Source organism: Saimiri boliviensis, chromosome 8 (genome assembly GCF_048565385.1).
Source record: "Saimiri boliviensis isolate mSaiBol1 chromosome 8, mSaiBol1.pri, whole genome shotgun sequence".
In the NCBI taxonomy this organism is placed as follows: domain Eukaryota; kingdom Metazoa; phylum Chordata; class Mammalia; order Primates; family Cebidae; genus Saimiri; species Saimiri boliviensis.
Window position 1 is genome coordinate 10,360,360 of NC_133456.1, and position 14,279 is coordinate 10,374,638.

General features: G+C 47.6%; 1 protein-coding gene across 8 annotated transcripts in view; it reads right to left on the minus strand.

Annotated features, from left to right (window-relative positions):
- Window positions 1-14,279, minus strand: part of DOCK3 (dedicator of cytokinesis 3) — a 656,527-nt gene that overhangs the window by 12,426 nt on the left and 629,822 nt on the right. For 7 of the 8 annotated variants that reach the window (XM_074403778.1, XM_074403777.1, XM_074403776.1 and 4 more), the window contains 9 exons: window positions 10,504-10,645; window positions 9,331-9,497; window positions 9,098-9,184; window positions 8,433-8,612; window positions 7,404-7,487; window positions 7,166-7,282; window positions 4,561-4,682; window positions 3,209-3,347; window positions 2,532-2,679 (listed from right to left, as the gene is read on the minus strand). In XM_074403778.1, coding sequence (XP_074259879.1) covers window positions 2,532-2,679; window positions 3,209-3,347; window positions 4,561-4,682; window positions 7,166-7,282; window positions 7,404-7,487; window positions 8,433-8,612; window positions 9,098-9,184; window positions 9,331-9,497; window positions 10,504-10,645 — 1,186 coding nt within the window. The remainder of the gene's footprint in view (window positions 1-2,531; window positions 2,680-3,208; window positions 3,348-4,560; window positions 4,683-7,165; window positions 7,283-7,403; window positions 7,488-8,432; window positions 8,613-9,097; window positions 9,185-9,330; window positions 9,498-10,503; window positions 10,646-14,279) is intronic. The other variant, XM_074403779.1, reaches the window with a different exon arrangement.

The following is a 14,279-nucleotide window of genomic DNA, read 5'->3' on the forward strand; positions in this document are numbered from 1 at the left end:
CACTACCTCTGATCTTGTCACTATTCTCTTTGGGCCCAGTTCTATTTAACCATTTTGTTTACTTTTGCACTTAATGTTTACCCCCAAAAGGGAAGGGGCCTGTCTCAGCCTTCCTCTGTGTGATATTCTGGAGTTTGGCCATAGTGACAACTTAAGACCACCAATGCCTTCCCTCCCAAAACACACATGCCATTCCTTACAACATGAGGTGGAATCTCATTCCCCTCTCTGGTATCTGGGTTGACATTAGTGACTTGATGAGCCAATAGAAACGTGGGGACTTCCAAGGCTGGATAAAAAGGAGCCTTGCGGCTTCTTCCTAAGTCTCTTGGAATGCTTGTTCTGGGGAAAATCAGCTGCCATGTTGTGAGAAGCCTAAGTCACATGGAAAGGTCATATATAGGGGCTCAGGTTGACAGCCCAGTTACACCAACTAACCACCAGCATCAATTGCCAGCCATGTATGTGAGCCATCTCGAATATCCAGCCCAGCTGAGCCTTTAGATGTCTCCCATCAGTGACATCTGACTCCAAGTGAGAGTTGCTCAGTGAGCCCTGTAAACCCACAGAATGGTAAGAGATGATAATAGGTTGTTTTAAGAAGTTTTGGGGGGTGGTTTATTATGTAGCAACAGACAACCAAGCCATTTGAAGTAAAGAGGAGTTATTTCCAAACAAGGAGAAAAATATTTTCTCTCTATTCAGCACCAAAGTAGTGCACCACCAGCTCCCCTAGGCAAGAGCCACGCAGATTCTTCACTGAGCATTCAGTAAAAGCTTGGTTAAGTGAACAATAAGTCAATAGCTAGAAGGAAAAGGTGGTAACTGCCAGCCTGTCAGGTCCCCGACAGCAGGGCCTGCTTATTCCTTTTCTTTGTTCTCTTCAGGACACTGAGTATCTGTAACAGCCTAGAGGAAGTGTCTGACTAATGTCAAAGTGCAATTGAGTTCAAATGTCCATCCTTTGTTGCCTTCTGTGTTTATCAAGCATCATGATTCAGAGATCTGTCTTCAGCAAGAATACCAGATAAAGTCTTAGATATGTCTGAGCATATCTTAGAGACGCTTTAGGTTAGGAAAAAGAACAAAACCAGAAGGGATTACAAAATCTGTTTCTGCAGCTCTGTTCAGGACTATTTACCTTAAGACACCGTAAATGCTGACCTCTACTGCAGCACTCATAGCCCAGGGTTTTTTTTCTTTTTATTCCCAAAGCCATTTTTCAGCGTGCCTTCTTGATAACACATCACTGCCCCTTCTCCATGTCTGTAGCCTTCATGAAATCTTCAGCATGCACCAATCCTTAGGTTCATTTTTCCTATTTAGTACTAGAAATGTCTGCTTTCAAAGGCTGGCTCTCCTTTTCTGAACCTCAGAGTCCATGTTAGGAAGGCAATATGGACAGTGGAACGGGCATGAGAGTGAGGGCTGGTGAGTGTAAAGATCTGTGCTCCAAAGTGGCCATAAACTGGCTAGATGGCCTTTATCCCCTTGCTCTGGAAATGAGGGCTTGGTCTGAATACTTCAGGTGGAAGTCTGACTGTGCTTGCTGCAACCGTACATCACTTCCCTCTACAATCTGCCAAGGCTTTTCCCAAGTGGTCACTGCCACAAGCCACACTTTTCACGGTGCCACAAGCCATCACTCCTGCTGTGGGCTTCCTGGGTTTGTGTGCTTTGGAGAGATTCTTTCCTTAACGACTTCCTATGTCATACATTTGTGCTATTTTTCTTTGTTTTCAGAATAATGAGAAGAACGAAGAGACTCCCTCCCTCTGAAGCCTGGGAAGCAAGAGTCAGTGACTGGCTGGCAAGCTCAGACCACTGTCACTATCTTGCATAGTCAACCCTGGAAAGCACTAGATCTTATTTACCCCAGCTAATTTCCATTCCACTGCAAATGTTTCTGTCTACAAGGACAGAATCATCTTTCACTTGGGAACTAGGATTAGAATGTGAAAAAGATGCTGGCTCTCAAAGAACAATATTTATTCAACTAAACAAGAAATCAAGCAATAATTGGCAAAGTAAATAGGTTTTTACAGAGCCATCTCTCCTGAGAAAGCCTTTCCCAACTGAAGAAAAAATTTTTGGTTGCTGTTACTGTTTTAGAATAACATTTTCCCGGGTTAATTTTAGCCTCCAGATTTACTTCTCATACTTTGTCATCATGCCTGATTCCTCAAGACAAAAGATTCACTTTTGCCTTGACTTTTTTCATCTTTGTTCTAGCACAAATTTCAATGGGAAAGAAGTGAGCTTTCTTCTAAGCTGTGTGTCCTTTCACTGAGGTAGAAATGCAATGGCTGTCTACCTAGGGGCTGCACAGCAGCTCAGAGCAGAGTCTAAAGCCAGCCAGAGAAGAGGCCTGGAGGCAGGAACTCTCGAGTCCTTAGTGGTAAAAGCACAAATGAGTATTCTCTAAATCACAGGGCTGCTCTCAGAGACACAGCCACAGATGAGAGGAAGCCAAGTGGGGTTCACGAAGACCTCTCTTCTCCATTCTGCAAGTAGCAACCTGCCATCCTTACCTCGGGCACTGGAAGGGGCAGAGGTAATCATCTGGGATGGTGCTGAGTGAGTGGAACTCAGGCTGGAGGAAGAAGGGCTTGCCTGGGACGAGGACAGAACAGAGACGTTGGTGATTGAGCCCTGGTACCTGGGGTTGGGATACGCAAGCTGCAAAGGGAGAAAAATCAGCAGGATAGAGGTCTGAATGGCCAGGACTTTAGGGCTGGCATAGAGTTGCTTTTTCATGAGGTGCTCTGCCCCAGTGCCTTATGCTATACCCTGAGCCCTGATGGAGGCTAGGCTAATGGCTGGGAACTAGGGGTCACCCACACCACCCACATGGAACAAGGTTGTTGGATTGGCCATACTATAGTGACGATGGAGGAAGCAGGACTAAGCCAACAGGAATGCCAGGCAAGGGAGCAATCTGGCAGAGGATGTTTCCCATGGGATATCTGAAAGCAACCAGGACTGAAGCTGGATTTTCTTCTCAGGAAATAAGGCCTGGACACTGAGACTTTGGATGGTGTGTGGAGGAAAGGTAGGTGGCTTTCTAGCTCTGGTGAGGGGTGTTCTGAATTCAGGAGCTAGAGAATTAGGCAGGGTTGCCAGCCCTCAGACCAACATTCCAACAGCAAGGTGAGTCCTATAGGCATGGTATCCTGCCTGGCCCACTCTCCCTGGACAGCTCTGGTACCTGCATGTGGTGGTACAGGTCCTCGGGAGCATCGCCCATGGAGCCATCGCCCAGCATCACCATGTTTCCTGCTTCACTAGACGCATGTGAGGAGAGAGAGGATGATGAATGCCGGCCTGTGCCCATCAAGTTCATGGGGCTGTGAGCAAGAGTGGGAAACAGGGAGGAGTCAGGCTGATGGCAGGTGGCAGGAGGACGGTAGAGCGGAATGTGGACATAGTCATCCCTAGTCTCAGCTACCACCGATTTGCAGGGTTCCATAGACAATGCTCATACCTATCTGAGGCCTGGAAGAGTCCTGAGCTGTACCCTGCCACTCAGGAGCTCTTGGTCTGGGAGGGACTATGGTGTAGTACACTGGACAAGCCTCTACCTACAGCCACTTAGCTTAAGGCCACTCAGTTTGATGACATTAGCAGTTTCTTAGGAGGAATACAAGAGAGATACACCAAATCAGGTCAAAGATCTCAGGTGCCCCTTTCTATGGGGTATTAGTCTGGGCCACTGCCCACCACCTGCCCACGCCATGATGGGATCTGCTCCTTGGTCCGAGGCTTCTTCCCAGTGTGGAAGAAGCCTAATAGCTGGCTGTGAACTATCTGTGGGCTTCCTTCCACATCTGTGGCCAAAGGTTTGTCAACAGCTCTCCTCTAGCAATACCAGGAAAGCCTCTCATTCCTTTGTTTCTTATTTATTGAGTGCCCACTTTGTGCCGAGTTGCCACTCACACTGGAAAACAAGCCTAAGCGAGGGTCTGTCTCACTGGTCTCCTCTTCCAACCTGGCCTTCCTGCCCTAGAGGCTTTCAGTATTCTCAGTTGAGCCCAGGCAAACCAGTCTTTGATGTTCACATCACTATGCTGTTTCTTCCTTAAAACTGATCTGGTGATCCTCATCCTCCTTGGGATCAAGTCCAAAGGCCTGCATGAACAAGAGCTAGTCCCAGCCCCTTTCCATGCCCCGGAATCCTAACTCCAGCCACTTGGCTCTACTTAGAGCTCTAACCAGGCTGGCTTGTTTATATCATGAGCCTTCTGCATGTGTCAGTCAATTTGCCTGGATCTTGCCGTATTACCCCCCAACCCTTAGCAAACATCTATTTATCCTTCAAGACTTACCCCAAATGCCTCCTCCTCCACACTCCCACAATACCATGTATATACTTCTTTTACACAGGACAGTGACTGAATGCAGGGTGTGGGTCCTGCAGCAGGAGCCACATAAGTGTTTGCTGTGTGCATGGTAAGAGGGAATGTGAGTATACACAAGGACTCTTTCCTCTGACCCTTAACAATTTAGATTTACCTCTCTGGAGGGAACTCCCACCCCCCACCCCCAGCCCTAAGGCCATACCTGTGCCGATGGGTCATCTTGATGCTCTCTGGACTCATGGGGCCATGGGATGCCAGGACATTTCCCCGTGGGGTGCTAGTGCCTGAACATGCAGGACTTAGCTTATCCAAACCTGGAAACTCCTGTTGAGAAATGAATGCCCCTTCATAGAGAGTAAAGAATAAATAAGTAACTAAGGGATGGGAGGGAAGAACTGACTGGTGATCAAAAATAGAAAAGAAACAAGGTTTCAGGTTGGCTGCACCTGAACTGCTGACTTCCTCTGGGCAATGCTTCCTTCATGACTAAACACCCTCCTAACTGCACTGGAACCTAGACCAAAGGCCATGTGTGAGGTCCCAGGTTGACTCCACAACAAGAGAAGCACATCTGGAATGGGCTGAAGTTGGTCTGAGCTCATAGGAGTGTATTAACAGGTTTTCTCACTATGGAATAAGTAGAACAAGAACTGGGAAGAAGGAGAGGAAGAGCTTATTGTTAGTTTCAGTCAGTGGGCACTGATTATATAAGGATTGGTGCTGGGTTTTATTAGACTGCTAAATGGCTCAGGTCTTAGTGACCTGGGTTGTCTGTGACACAGTCTATGGGGAGACAGGACACAAAGTCCTGATGTATGTAACTGAAAAATAGCACAGTTGTCTTTTAACATAATTAATTCATATTATGTATGTAGATTTCTTGGCAGACATGTCTGATCTCAAACCCTGCTAGGTAATAGCATGTTGGTTTATGTCCCTGTGTGCAACTTAGAGGAAACAACTGTTCAGGTTTCCTCAAGTCCTTCAAAATCTGTAGTGAACCAGGGCCCTAAGTCCACTGGGGATATTTCTGAGCTTGGCCCAAAGAAGCACCAGCGTTTCTACTCGCTTTTTCTAAAGCATGCAGAGGGCTAAAATTTATTTCTGTAGGTGGAGAGAGGATATATGTGCACATGGAATCAATTTGAAGTTTATCAGAAAGTGTTTTGTGCTTTTTGCTGCAACCCGCATGGCAGAGAACTTCCCTAGTGACCAGGCTCTTGCCTGCCTGGGTCATCTGCTGTAATGGGGAAGTTTGCACATAGCAGAGATCAGTCAGACAGGAGATCCTGGAATGAGAGGTAGTGGAATGGATACCCACCAGACTCAGCAACACTGCCCGAGTTCTTAACTAAATGGACACTCCAATTTTAAGGCAAAGATTTAAAAGAGCTTCTCTGCATGTTTCATCTTGAAATGCCATGGGAGAATCGTAACAGAAGGGAGAAATTTCAGGATCTCCAGGATTTCCTCTGGAAAATGTGCCGCTACCTCTCAGACTACAACAAGTTTCTTTTTCTCTTTTCACTGTGCTATCCACACTTATCCACACAGGCTGAGACCTGCACTGGGAGCCTGGAGGGACAGACATGACCAGAACCTGCAGCATCCAAGAACAAAGCCGGTCCACTCCAAATGGGTCAGGCCCACTGAGTCTAAGTAGTTCAACCTCCTTCAGGGCTCCTGTGGCCATGGTTATTCCTAGAGGGGGACTTTTTGCTCCTGACAACCTTGGGCAGCATTGAACAGCTCTACTTCTTGTCTCCCTGCCACTTCTATCCAGTGGTCCTGGGTGATGAGAAGAGAACTTAGCTTGGATGCCAGGTAGCAGCAGGTAATTGGGCTCATACCCCTTAAGATATGGGAGCCAGCCTGTTTAGCAGAAAGGCATCTCTAGAAAATATTTGGAGTCAGCCCCTCAGTTGAAAATGAGGTCTGAGTATGTGAATACGGTTCTCTATCCTCAGCCAATCAGCATTCTCTCTAAGACCCTGCCAAGGAAAACTGGTCCTGGAATATAAGTCCTGTTTGTGTGTATAAATCCTTGGGCCAAACACTACTGTGGAGGCTAAAGAGCTGGGCCAGAGTTAGGGAGATTTTCAGGAGCCTGGTTCAGCCCCAGGACCTGCCTGACCCCTTTAAGAACAGCTAGCATGAAAGCACTGCTCATCCTAGGCTCTCTGAGATGTGAGCTTGGATCACCAGACATGATAGAGGAAGCTGGCAAGAGAGGGAAAGAGGAAAAGAGGGAGGAAAAGGGGTTGGGGGAAAAGTAAAAAGAGGGAAAAGAGAACAGAGGGAGGAGAAAGAATGAAGAAGGTTCAGGTACAGCTTTAAGACTGGATGTGGAAAAAATAAAAATAAAATAAAAAAGAATGAAGAAGGGCAGGGAGAGAGAAGGAGGGAGATGGGGAGAGAAGGCTGGCTCAGACCATGCCTGTCTCTTCAGGTTCTTGGGATGAAAAACATCTCCAAAAAGATCCCTGCAAGTGGGCCACATACGTTAGCTCTTTTCCTCCACATATCAAAACCTGTTCACTAGCATACTGCCTTGAAAATTATTCTCTGGTCTTGAATCTGGCTCCTCCTTTGAGAGTAAGTGAGTGAAGGATTCTCAGCATCCTTCCGCTAGATATAGCATCCATCCTTGTCCCCCATCTCTCTGTGGTGAGGACAGCCTCTCTCCCGACCCGGGCCCTGCCCACGCTCCCTCTCTCCTATTTTCCTTCAGCTTGTGGCGTACGTCTGGAGGAAGTGACACCTGGTTCTACTACAGCAGGGGCGGGGCAGGACAGGGATCAACTTACGTGGTAGAGACTAGCCCGCATCATCTGGAACTGATCAATTAGCTTCTTATGCAGAGGCCGCATTTCTGGGTGCACAAACTTTTCATGAACTGCTAGCCCAACTCCAAGGACATGAACCTATCAAAGTCACAAACAAGGCCACTCTGTGAAACATGAACAGCCCCTGAGAAGTGAAGTCATCTTATAGTGCATGGCTTTTCTTACCTGGCTGCTGGCCCGTAAGCTCTCCAACACATACCTGCTCCTGCATAAGCTCCTTGAGCTGGGTGATCTTCTCAGCATCTCCTGGGTGCTTGTTGATGTAATCTTTATCAAAGAAGGCCTGTGAAAGAAAAGGCCAAGTCAGGAAGACTCTTCCCAGGACTACTACTTAGGTGGGGCCCAGGAGACTTGAGTCCACTGATGCCACCTAAAAAGCAGCCAGGCTGTATCCTTGTAAGTACAAACACTCGTCTGACCTGCTTGAACTTCTGGCAATTAGAGGTGTGTTTTTTTGTCTGAGAAGGATTGAATGTAGCCAAGCCATCTAAGTCTGGATGTTGGCCCCAGTCCTTCATGGAGCCTGGATGGTCTAGGTAGGGCAGGCAGGACTGATGGGTGGACTGGGAATAGGGGCTAGCCTCTTATCCAGCCTACGATTCACTTCTTTTTTTTTTTTTTTTTTTGAGATGGAGTTTTGCCCTTGTTACCCAGGCTGGAGTGCAATGGCACGATCTCGGCTCACCGCAACCTCCGCCTCCTGGGTTCAGGCAATTCTCCTGCCTCAGCCTCCTGAGTAGCTGGGATTACAGGCATGTGCCACCATGCCCAGCTAATTTTTTGTATTTTTAGTAGAGACGGGGTTTCACCATGTTGACCAGGATGGTCTCGATCTCTTGACCTCGTGATCCACCCGCGTTGGCCTCCCAAAGTGCTGGGATTACAGGCGTGAGCCACCGCGCCCAGCCTACGACTCACTTCTTATGAAGGGCTGGGCTGCACTCTTGAAGGGCACTTAACATTGTCCCATAATCAGGATTACAGGTTACCCATCTCAGAGTTCAGAGAATAAAAATGAAGAAAAGGCCCTACCAGAGAACTATGCCAAAGAAATAGGGAGTGATAGGGAGTATAGGGCCTAATTCCAGGACCATCCCAAGTTAGTTTAGCCAGGAGAGGGCATGTAGGGAAGGCTACCTAAGGAGATTACAATCTTGAGAAGAGAAGTCTGTGAACCTCCTTCCCAGCCAGGCTACCTGCATGGGTTTGGTCTGTGGCCACAGCTTACCTCCTGATAGCGTGCAATGCCTCCATTGACAGCTGCATCAATGACACCATTCAGGCACATGCTTAGCAGGTTGATGTTGCCATGCACCTGCTTGTGTTGATACTGGCTGATCAGGGAGCGTAGCTCCTGGTTTTTATTCTCAACCACTTGGATGGCATTCTCCAGAGGGCTCACCTCCACCTAGGGGCACACAGCACACAGAGTCATCCCAGAAATGATGATAACCCCTCATCATACTTCCGAGAGCTGGGGTCTAAGATCTGTGATATTGATTCCCCTTCCTTGTTCCTGTGAACTTGAGACTCCCATAGTCTTTTCTGATTTATAGGCACTTGGACGCTTCTGTTTTCTGATTTACAGGTGCTTGGAAGGACATCAAATAATGAAGAACATTAATTCTGAAATCAGAGCACTGTGGTTTCTTGAATCTAAGAGAATAGTTTTCTCATATGTGAAGTGGGAGGCTGAAAATACCTGCTTCTCAGGGGTGCTGTATGGATTAGATGAGAGAAAGTACACAAAGATCCTAGCACAGGTTGACCTGTGGGAGCCTAGGCCAGGCAAGTGGCAAAGCTCTCTTTTTCTTCAGTCCTTAGAGATAGGCCCCCAGAGCTGGAGCTGAGGGAGCAGTTGTGAAGCTCAGCTTCATCTGAGACATGTCTCACCAGTTCCCTCCTCTCCACTTCAAACCACCGAGAGATGCCAGGCAAGCTGTGGGTCAGAGTCAGCGTGGTACGTTCAATCCACAGGCTCTGTAGGGAGGGAAGAGGCAGGCATTAGGCAAGTCTTGCCACACTCTGCCTACCTGAGGGATAAAACAGTGGTGAGTTCCCAAGAAAGTTGGGCTTGCCCTTGGACTTGCTGTGTGCACTGCCCCTGTTTTCCTACATTTGCTCACCTTGAATTCATTCTCCTTGTCCTTGGGGCCTTTGTGAAAAGGCCTGTCGTACCGGAACTTCCTCACATTGTTGACACGATAGAAGCTCTTGACACGATCTGGAACCCTATCCATCTGCAGAACATCCACATAATCTGGAATGGGTGTCACTGCATAGATCTGCAAGTCTGGGCAGGAAGTGAAGGTGAAACCTAGACTTGCCAGAGATGAACCTGAGAGGCTGACCCTTGTTATCTCCTCAAATGGGAGAAGAGCACCATAGCCCCTGCTCCTTACTGACAGCCCAGTGGTGGAGGCAGTGGCATCTCTAGGGGCAGATCAGACCCAAGCACAGTTAGGTAAATCTCTATCTGCCCTCTCCCCATCCCTGCTCCCGTAGTGAGTCTCATGAGCACTCAGCCAAGGTGAGATGTCAACAGCCAAGTGTTCTCTGGCGACCCTTTAAGAAACAAAGGGAAAGAGGGGAATGTAGGTATGCACCTCACAGGAGTGAGAGAAGGCTGCATGCGTCTGGGCTTCCTCCCCATAGGTAAAGTATATTTACTGAAGAACAACTTTTAAATAAAACACTGTTTGAAAGTATTTTCACATAGTCATGGCAACTGTCATGTGGTCTCCAAGGAAGCTGTGTGTGAAAGGTGAGGGGTAGGGCAGTGTTGGCATTCAGACTTCCAAGTGCCACCAAACCGAAGGAACTCCCCATCTCTTCTCACTCCTCACATCCTCGGGACCCTGCCTCAGTCCACTTGACGATGACAAGGGACAATAACAGTACACATGGGAGTGGAGCAGGGCACAGCACAGGTGGTATCCCTGTAGCCCTGATAGGGCCCCAAGTCACCTTGTACAGTGATTGCGCCTGGCTGCCTGGGCAGACTCCTCATAGGGCAGGATGGGGAGTAAGCTGTTGGAGGCAGCTAGCCTGAGGGATAAAGGCCCTCCTGAAGCCCCACTGATGACTAGGTTACCCATGGCTACAGGAGCACCACTGCTTCCTCTGTGAGGTATTCGTGCCTTGCTAAGTGTGTGCTAAGCAATGAGGGCACACTCAGATTTAGGACTATGGGATACCTAACCTGTATAATTGGCAATGTGGTAGAGGGGCAGCTTACTGTGTGGACCTCACCTCCCAGGGTCCCCGTCCTCCTCCTCCCACCCAGTGTCAAAAGATACACTGGGCATCGCACTGTAGGATGGCATCATCAGGATGGTTGGGGTGCTGCATAGCGACAGCCTGCGGGAACTCGCTGAGCATCCTCTGCTGGAAAGCCTCCAGCCTCTCGTAGTCATGGCCACGGCACACGTATTCTTTGTTCTGCCACAAACATAAGAGCACACTCTATGTATGCCTTGCTTGTAGCCCCCCACCTCTACACTGGAGTCAGGAGCTACATATAGGACAAACATATCTTAGGAGCCTTCTCTGTATCAGGCCCTGGGGCAGGCACAGGGCACTGTACTCAGTCCCCAGACAATCAAGGAGGGAGAAGAAAGATGAAGGGAGAATTACACTGTGGTGTGGCAGCCCCAAGGGAAGGGACAGGCTGCAAGAAGCTTGAAAGAAGAAGAAAAACCTTACCCAGGAAAGAGAGCAATGTGGGAGATGGGATTTTAGAAAAAGCCATGTTTAAAAAAAGTACTGAAAGGTCCACCTAGGGCTGGGCATGGTGGCTCACGCCTGTAATCCTAGCACTTTGGGAGGCTGAGGCAGGCAGATCACAAGGTCAAGAGATCAAGACCATCCTGGCCAACATGGTGAAACCCTGTTTCTCCTAAAAACAGAAAAATTAGCTGGGTGTGGTGGTGCATGCCTGTAGTCCCAGCTACCCAGGAGGCTGAGGCAGAAGAATCACTTGAACCTGGGAGGTGGAGGTTGCAATGAGCCGAGACTGCGCCACTGCACTGCAGCCTGGCCACAGAGCAAGACTCCATCTCAAAAAGGTCCACCTAGGTCAGCCTGGTATGGTACAATATGAGTGGAGAAGGGCAATCTATGTGAATACTGTGACAACCAGGGCAACAACAGTCATGACAGAAAAAGGCAGAGCTGGAAAGAAGGTGTTTGCGTAGAGAACTGGTAGAAGGGTGGCTGAGGAGGCTGGCAATGTTAGCAAACAGTGATTGCTATGGGTGCCACCAAATAATTTTAAATGAGGGGTGATCAAGTGTGTGATTTTGAAGGATCACTTTTATTAGTTGAGAGAAACAGTCTAAATGTTGCCCAGTGCCCAGTAGGTGTGTGGTAACTGTTTATTGCATTAATAACCCTTTGGCAGCAAATTCCTTTGCAAACATGTTAGCAGAACAAATAAACATAATTCTAACTACACAGTTCTTAAAACTTTATGTTATGTCACATTTAGTTTGGGTTAGGTCTGAGTTTTTCTCTTTGTGGACTGAAGTCTTTGTGGACAAGGTACCCCCAGCTATGCTTGCTCTGCCTACTTTATAGCTGGTCATGAGTAGGTGGCTGGAGAAAGACAGTCTGCCCACCCAACTGCCTAACCAGACCCATTTCAACAAAATGGTATCAGGCACTGACAGCCCTTCTTGGCATGTCTTCAAAGGAAGAGAGAGAGATGCTTCAAAGGGCCAGCCATAGGCTTCCCAGGACAGGGTTAATCACAGGGCAGGGCTTGGAAGACCCTGACCTTCCTGAAATAGGATTTCTGTCTCCTTTTTACTTTCTCTCTCACTATGGGAGAACTTGGCTAAGGCTGGGCCATGTGTCTATGTTGTTTTTTTATTTGTTTGTTTATTTATTTTTGAGATAGAGTCTCACTTTCTTGCTCAGGCTGGAGTGCAGTGGTGCAATCTTGGCTCACTGGAATCCTTGCCTTGTGGGTTCAAGTGATTCTCCCACCTCAGCCTCCCAAATAACTGGGATTGCAGGCATCCGCCACCAAGGCTGGCTAATTTTTGTATTTTTAGTAGAGATGGGTTTTGCCATGTTGGCCAGGCTAGTCTTGAACTCCTGATCTCAGGTGATCCACCCGCCTCAGCCTCCCAAAGTACTGAGATTTCAGGTATGAGCCACTGTACCTGGTCTGGGTCATGTGTCTGGATGAATCAGAATGGAAGGGCAAACTAGAAGTGAAGTTAAGATTAGGAGGAGCAGGTTGGCCTCTCCAGTGGAACAGACCAGTAGTCAAAGAACAGAAACATTTCTAAGTCTTTTGCTTGATAAATAAAACTGGCAAGGAAAGTGCTTGCGAAGAACTGGCCTTTTCATATCATTCATATGTACAGCCCTCACAAGTGTCTGTTCATGGGTCAAATGAAGAAAAATAGAAATTCCCTCAAGAAGGGAGGGTTGGATGTTTTCCTGACTCTTTTCAGATTAGTAGATAATCACATTTGTGAGGCAAGACAGGCAGATGGTCCAGAGAAACCAAGCTGACAGAGCTAAAGTAATAGATGGCCTGTGCATTCAGGGATGGTAGGAGAGTAGCCTAGGCTTCTGGGGAAGGCCCAGCAGGAAGAATGCACACAGTATTGACCTTGAGGCTAACTTTTGGTTTCATGTTCGCTTTGGTGAGAGCCCCAGCACTCCCACAAAAGACAGATCTGGCTGCCACTGCTTTGTACCTTGGTCTCACCATCTGCAAGGCAAAGAGCTACCTCCACTGGGACTTACTATGTCTGCCACAGATGGAGCAGCTGAAATAAGGGACGGTAGCATGTGAGTTGGCCAATGAAATTTGTATGCATGAATTATAAATGCATTATACCTCTCCTTGAGATTTCATCTTGTGTGGAGATGGGGATGGATTGATGGGTGATATTTCCTAACACCCCTTGTTATTCTTCCTCCATTACCAGGGTCTTTGAAACCACATTTGAACATTTGGACTGTTACTTGTGAGCATGACTTGGATGGTTTAGATGCAGGTTTTATGCCAGGTCCTGCTTTTTAGAAAGCTCCAAGAACCCTGAGACACTAATGTGTCCTGTGACATGAGCATGAAAAGGTAGGAAAGAGGGTAGACTGTGATGGAGCATTCCTGCTTGGCAGCAACAGAAACAGGGGACACCAGGGTCTGATTCTGTAATATCCAAAATAATGATGTTTTACAGTGAAATTTCCCAAATTGTGAATCTATGCAAGAGGAAGAAAATGACAAGAAAGCATAATTTGCAAAGATAAAATGAGAAAAAGGCAAGTTACAAGGCCAGAATCATTAGTTTGTTAAAGGACTTTCTTTTCTTTCTTTTTTTTTTTTTTGAGACAGAGTTTCGCTCTTGTTACCCAGGCTGGAGTGCAATGGCGCGATCTCAGCTCACCGCAACCTCCGCCTCCTGGGTTCAGGCAATTCTCCTGCCTCAGCCTCCTGAGTAGCTGTGATTATAGGCACGCACCACCATGCCCAGCTAATTTTTTTTTATTTTTAGTAGAGACGGGGTTTCACCATGTTGACCAGGTTGGTCTCGATCTCTCGACCTCGTGATCCACCCGCCTCGGCCTCCTAAAGTGCTGGGATTACAGGCTTGAGCCACCGCGCCCGGCCTGTTAAAGGACTTTCTGGAAATGGTTTTGGTTTCTAACTCTTGTACAATAACTTCAACTTCTTTTGCTGACCTCCACCTCCATTGTTCTTTTTTTTGAGGTGGAATCTCACCTTGTCACCAAGACTGAAGTGCAATGGCATGATTTCAGTTCTTTGCAACCTCCACCTCCTAGGTTCAAGTGATTCTCCTGCCTCAGCTCCTGCGTAGCTGGAATTACAGTCACACACTACCATGCCTGGCTAATTCTTTGTATTTTTAGTAGAGACAGGGTTTCATCATGTTGGCCAGGCTGGTCTCAAATTCCTGACGCCATAATCCACCTGGCTTAGCCTCCCAAAGAGCTGGGATTACAGGCATGAGCCATGGCACCTGGACCCATCTCCATTGTTCTTATATGATCTACACTGATGGGGATAGCAAATATGCCACTTCTGAAATGC